The sequence below is a fragment of the Dufourea novaeangliae genome, unplaced genomic scaffold (genome assembly GCF_001272555.1).
Source record: "Dufourea novaeangliae isolate 0120121106 unplaced genomic scaffold, ASM127255v1 scaffold112, whole genome shotgun sequence".
NCBI classification, from domain to species: Eukaryota; Metazoa; Arthropoda; class Insecta; order Hymenoptera; family Halictidae; genus Dufourea; species Dufourea novaeangliae.
The window spans coordinates 439,029-445,856 of NW_015373993.1; the positions used below are offsets into that span (position 1 = coordinate 439,029).

A 6,828-nucleotide genomic window follows, 5' to 3' on the forward strand; every position below is an offset into this window, starting at 1 on the left:
CGTGTTGCAAGGCTGCCTTTTTCTGTAGTACACCAATTTTCAACGATAACAAACATACTTTTGTGCATTACAGGTAATTCATAAATATTTTAGTTTAGTTAGGTTGGAATAACTTCGACTTACAAGGAACACTAGGTAGCTGTCCCCCTCCGATTTTTTTTTCGTTTTCACATATGTTGTAATACCCAAAAAACCAAGTTTAAAGGAATGACACCTGCATTCAAATATCTAACGTATAGCAAGAATGATTAGAATTTTGTTTACAGAGATATATCAAATTCATTTGAATTTTAAGCGATGTAAAATATTTCTTGTCACAGAAACTTAACGTGGAATTTTTTAAATTGGATTTTGCCCCCTCCCCCTGCAAGAAAAAAATCGAATTTCGCCCCGTTCTCGAAGGGAAAAAATTACATTGCCCCCACTCCACTGAAAACCTAACTACGCCCATGAGAGTTACAGGGAGCTATAAAATGTCAACTTCTTTTCACAATAATGAACCTCCTGGTCCATCCAGATCGATCTCATCGACCATTGTTCTTTGTGTCCATTGCTCTCTGTAATCTCGTTGCTGGCCTCTCCTCCCTCCCAAACGGTATTCAGCTTCTCATTCACGTGCAACGGCGCGAAAGAGGCTTAACCGTCGTTATCCCGCCGTCTTGGCCCGCGTACCCTCTGCAAATTACTCCCATTTCGAGGATGGGGGACATTCGAGGGCGCTTGTTAGCGAACCTCCTAGCTCGCGGTTGAAATAAATATGCGGCAACGCCCCCAACCCCGAGTTTTCCGCTCTATTTCCACGCGCGGAACGTTCTCGCGCGGCAGTTACTCCGGAATAATAAATAAGCACCGTTGGCGGACCGTACATTCTCATCGAGAAAAATTATCACGCTCCGAGGGGAAAGAAATTTCATCGTCCGACGCCTGGAGAATCCTGGCCAACGATCACGATGAACCTCACTGTCGTTGAACCTCCATTATCCGAACTACAGCGATTCCTCGATGAGTGTTCGAAGGCTCCTCGACATTGACAAGAGGAGATTCAGATATTGTTTCAGCATATGGACAGTAGTTTATAAAATAATTAATGTTCACTGTCTAGGTGTCTTCGAACATTCATCGAAGATATACTGTAATAATGAGAGACCGTCCAAAGATAGCGATTTTCAGGTAATCGTTCTTTCGTTCTGAACGAAATTTAAGGAGTACCCCCTTCCCCCTGGAGCCCTACAATGGAAGCTATTTTTTGACAATTTTTCTTTACGAAAATGATGAAGTAAATAGGGAATCTATTAAAAAACACTTATACTCCGAACTCAAACTGTACCATCTACTTTACCGACACTGTATAGTAGATTGTTTACGGTTCTACCTGCAAAACCTTTTTGGTGGAAACTTCGGGAAGCCTCTGAATAGACGAAGTATAGTTTCTCGCTGATTCCACGTTATTGCGGGCGGATCGATGAGAATGGAAATTTGCGTAAACGTCGACAGTTCGATAGTGGCAGGCCCGATAGCAAGCGTGTCCGCGGCCCGTTTCGCTTGTCCAAACAATTTCACGAGCGACAGACAGCCGAACGTTTTCGAATAACTCGGCCCCTGGCTGAAATTACTTCGCGCAACTGGTAACTGCGTGTGCACAGCGTCGTTTATCTTGGTTCTCGCGAGCGACAAAACTGGGGATCAAACTACTTAAAACTCGTAGTTTAATGGGACGGATTTATAGAGGGGCCCGACCGCCGACGGTATTACAAATCTCCTCTTATTTTCGCGAAACTTTGCCGCGAGACAATTCGCGAAGTTGTAGAGTATCTCTCGCGATAAATCAGTGGCCAATTTCACGAAACACGAGCACCATATTCATGTTATGTGCCTGACAAAAATAGAATTAATATTGTGTAAATGAACCCCAAAACCCAGATAGCGTGTAACGCCTTGAAGACGCCCATTTTACGGCTGTTTTAGGTCCAAGGCGTCTTTAAGCCGTCTTCAAGGCGTCATTGGGCGTCATGCGCTATCTGGGAAGAAGTTAGTACTATCCACGATACGACGGAATAGTTAAAATCTATGGGGAATTAGACAATTCCGAGTGCAAAGGATTAATAGTTTCAGTGCTTTGGTGGTTCTAGTGTCAATCAATATTCACACCGATTATTATTACCAGAATACGAAACGTTAGCATTCCTATTTAAATTTATTGTTACTACTAAGGATTAATAACATGTGTTTCAGGGAGCTGCGTTGCATCAAGAACAACATCCACACGAACCTGATGTTCACCTACATATTGGCGGATCTGATGTGGATTCTGAACAACGTGATGCAGGTAAATACACCGAGTACATTCGAGCTCGTTTTCAAAGGACCATTCTTCGTTCCTTCGCCTCATTAACGCAAATTGTCCGGCACTTTGTCACGTGAAGAGGACATTCACTTGTCGGCGTGAATCGGTTGCCCTCTCGAGCGTTAATGAAAAAAAACAAGAGCGCTCCACGGCGGGTGGGGGATGTGGGCGGGCGGGCAGAGTTTCAAAAGCTTTTAACTTGAAAAAAAAGTGTCACCAGAGAGCGAAACTCGCGCCACTTGTTGCTGAAACACAAAATTATCCTCTTCTTCGAAGAAGGAAAACTTGGGCCGTCTCGAGAATTTACGATCAACGAATTAACGTTTTTATGAATTACTTTTTAACGAATGATTGAGATCTGTTTTAAAAAAATCTTCAGGTTCATCGAAAAAATACGTTGAGTGAAAATCTCAAAATGGCCGACCATCCAAGATGGCGGCGACACGGCAGTGTTTCGTTTCGCAATATATGCGAATGTATTTCTATTGGAGGAGATTTCAATAGCGTTAACGCATAACGATTTCCACCGTTCCCCGTCAGTCTTTCAATTATCGAAAAACCGGAGGTCCGACAGCCACTCAACGGCCGTAATTAATTTTCCTTTTCGCTGGCTCGTTAGCGGCGCACTCGGAGATTTCGCGACTAATGGAAAATACGATCGTCACGGCACAAAAATTCCCTCTGCAGAACATTCCTCCGGCTAATTGGCTATGATTAGCCCTTTTGCCAACGCTAGATCACTATACAGGGTGTCTCAGATAACTTAATCACCTGGAATAATCACTTAACGATACACCTTATGAAAATTTTGAGGCTGAAAAATTTGAACTTATTCAAAAGGGCGTAATTTTATACCGTATATTTATAAGATATATATCTTACATTTCATGTCCAAAGGAGGCGTTCCTTTTCTTTTGTCTTGCCTAGTGTGGAAGGCGTACTTCCGGTTAACGTGTATTACAATATCGTTTTCAATCCAAAGTATTCTCTTTAATTTAGTGTGTTCTATAAAGTATTATTATTTAGTAATCTATACAGTATTAGTTGTATATGTGTTTATTTTATTCTCCTCTGAACCACGAATAAATACAGCATAACTGTCCCGAGTCTTTGGACAATCGTCTATGCGATAACTGCATAAAATTTGCAATCTAGTCATATACATAACATTTTGTAATATTTCATGAAAGGAAATTAACAGGTCACTTCTATTATTTAAAGAGTATTCTTTAATTAATAGAATCCATTAGATTAAATTGTTAGCGACATTATTGATACATTTTTACATAATTAAATATTTTTACATAACGGATTAGTCCTTGAATTGTTTCTATATAAGTTACAAAGTGTCGAGTTGCGAACAGAGATAAAAGATAAAGAGTTCAGAAACAAGGATAACAAACCTTCGAGACGGCAGAGAAACTTTTTCCTCTTCCTTTTCACTATTCTCTCAATGGACTTTCCATTCTCGAGAAGGACGACGGCTAGTATTTTAAGTAATTACGCGCAAACTTTGCTGAGACTGGTGCATTTGTATGAATAAATTCTCTTATTATTATTATTACTTTCAGGTTTCCATGCAACCCGACGTCCCGACCTGCGTCGCATATCATTCGCGTAAATGAAGAGTTCATACGCGACGAACTAACGATAGTGAACGGTCGAACGGGTTAATGGAGCGACGTGGCGGTTCGATAGCTCACTTTCCCCTATGAATTATGTATCGTACCCGAGTGAACGCGCCGTTCCGTTTCAGGGCTGTACCTGTTCCTGCTGGTCGTGAAAACCTTCACTGCGGACAACATCAAACTGAGACTATGCATCGTCATTGGCTGGGGTAAGAGGTCATGGTTCTTGTTCTCACGTTTTTTTTTAATAAGACAAACTAGGAAGAAAATTCCATGCAAAATAATGAACAGACAGATAGAATAATTGTCCCTTGAATATAGGCAAGTAGAATATGTGTACCGTGGTCAGACAAGTAGAGCAGGTGGTCCATGAAACGGCCAAGTAGAATAAGCGGACCATGATCCGCCACGTAGAATAAATCCTCTATTGACAAATAAAAGAGAATATATCACCGATCGTCAAACAAATGGGATAGCTACTGCATAGGCAGACAGGTGAAATCTGTATCATCGATTGTCAGGAAAAGTAGAACAGGTCGTTAATTTCAAGCAAACAGAATATATCGTACACGGTCAGACAAGGGGAACGGGCAATAAACTACATCAAGTGGAGATCATTCAATATCAGAACAAGTAGAAGAAACCATTCATTGTCAGACAAGTAGAATTACTCGCCTACGGTCAGTCGAGTGGTACAAATGTACAGAAGGTAACATTCTTTACGAACTACGAGCAACTACTATCATCCGACTTCAATAACGACGAAAAATTCTATGTTTCGACGTTTTATCCGTTGCTGAAAATGAAATTCCCCAAGCCCTAACCGTGTCCATACAATTTCCAGGTATGCCAATCCTGTTCATCGCCGTCTGGGGTATCGCGAAGTCACTCGACCATAGTATCATGGCCCAGCCGAATCAGGTAAGCGTAACCATTGTGCACACAGAGCGTTGCTTGGCTGTGGAAACACAAAATAAACTGGGGATAGATGGGGTGAGTGTGGGGTGAGATTGTCGAGTGACTCGTACCAGCGTTCGACTTTATTCCGTACCGAGAACAGCCGGGATTAAATCGACGGGGAAGATACACCTGGTGTCGATCACCCAATTTCCCCGTGTGTATCGGGAGATATCGGTGAAGCCTCGGGACGTGAACCGTGTTAAAGCACCGGCGAAGAACGTGACGCGAACGGATGATCAGATGGAACGGAAGATATCGGAGGATGGGTCGATTGTCCAACCAAACACGTTATATCGAGCGTTCAAGGACAACGACGGAGGCTGCACTGATCGAATATCCTTCATTCGTTTCTTGTCTTTTACGTTGCTTAGAAAGAACAAGACAAGACGTGACGATTGGTATATCAGAATAGATCTGGAGATAAACTGAACTGTAATGCTTAATTGTTTATGAGAATTTGGGTTTTGACGACTTTTCACTGCGGATTTGGGGTTGTCGGATTATCGAAACGTTACTTTTTTAAGAGATCAATAGTGGGAGCTAGGGTAAAAGTTCATTAGTTTTTATAGAGCATAAAAATATGCTAAAAGTAATTTATTGTGTCATAGAAACTTATGATTGTAACCTATGTTGATCCAAGTCGTTTATATTGTAACCCCAGCAGGGGGCACAGTGGAACGAATCCCAGTTTTAAAAAATTTTTTTAAAAGTAGAAATCTGTTGCTTGTATGGGTAAACTTGACAGTGTATTTTATACCTCAGCTATCCCTTTTTAACTTCAATTTGAAGCGTGGTCACCAAACATAATATATTCAAAGTTCCTGAGAGAAAAATTCTGATATCTCCGAAAATACAAGATATGAAAAAATCATATTGCATCTATTCCATGAATCCCGTTAAATGGAATATAATCCATTTAAAACGTGTCTTCGTAAAACCAATAATAGGTGACGAGTTATTTTAGACAATAATTCTTACTGACTCATCCTGTATATAAGCTCATTTGTCCCATTAAAATATATTCTATTAAATTTAAAATATATTATTGAACGGGACCACGTGTATAACAAAGAGGCAAGAAACAAAGATCAAGCTGACACACGAAGCAACGAAAACGTGTCAATCAGAGGCGGACTTTTTACTTGTTCGTTCAGTGTGCGCCGCTGGCTTTGCCCTCGACACGTTTTAATTTCCTTTTAAAATTTCACGGAATGAGAGGCTGTTGAACCAAGCGTTTCCAGGGCTTCCTTTTATACACGCTGAAAATGGTATACACGGAGCCGTGTCACAAATACCGAGAACTATCGATATTTCGAACAACGGATTAAATATCGACGGTTCAACTGACTGCCCTCGGCTCACGACGTAACTCCATCACTTTCGATACCATTGACACGAAGCTGTACAAAAGTGTTTCGTGAGATTCCGTAGGAAATCTTCTGGTGTAACAATAGTACAATGGCAACAATGGTCCAGAGTCCCTAAAAAAGGCAATGTTCCTGTATCGATTTTTACGTCAAAAAAAAAAAACAACGAAACGGTAACACAATGATGTAATAAAAAGGACTTTGAAATCACCAATGCACCTCTATCCGGAAAAAAAAGTATTATCGACGCTGTAGTGTAAGCAGTAGAACACGGGGGCCATCTATGTGTTCGAATCATCAACCACCGCGTATTTTCCCGATCGGCCTATTTCATGTGCTATTATTTGAAGCGATGTCTGATGCAATTCAATATCCATATTTTAGGCAATAATCCATCGGTGTGTCGACATTCCGCAACTCGATATTGCCCTTCGATACGAATGCATAGATCTTAGAAATATTCTAAAATCTCTGGCAAATGTTTCTATCCCACTTAAATGGTCATCATAGCTTTGATGTCATAATACCG

General features: G+C 41.0%; 1 protein-coding gene across 1 annotated transcript in view; it reads left to right on the plus strand.

Moving 5' to 3' along the window:
* Window positions 1–6,828, plus strand: part of LOC107187858 (diuretic hormone receptor) — a 53,690-nt gene that overhangs the window by 44,069 nt on the left and 2,793 nt on the right. Inside the window, 4 exon segments of the mRNA XM_015576042.1 lie at window positions 2,233–2,326; window positions 3,916–3,945; window positions 4,043–4,181; window positions 4,817–4,893. Coding sequence (XP_015431528.1) covers window positions 2,233–2,326; window positions 3,916–3,945; window positions 4,043–4,181; window positions 4,817–4,893 — 340 coding nt within the window.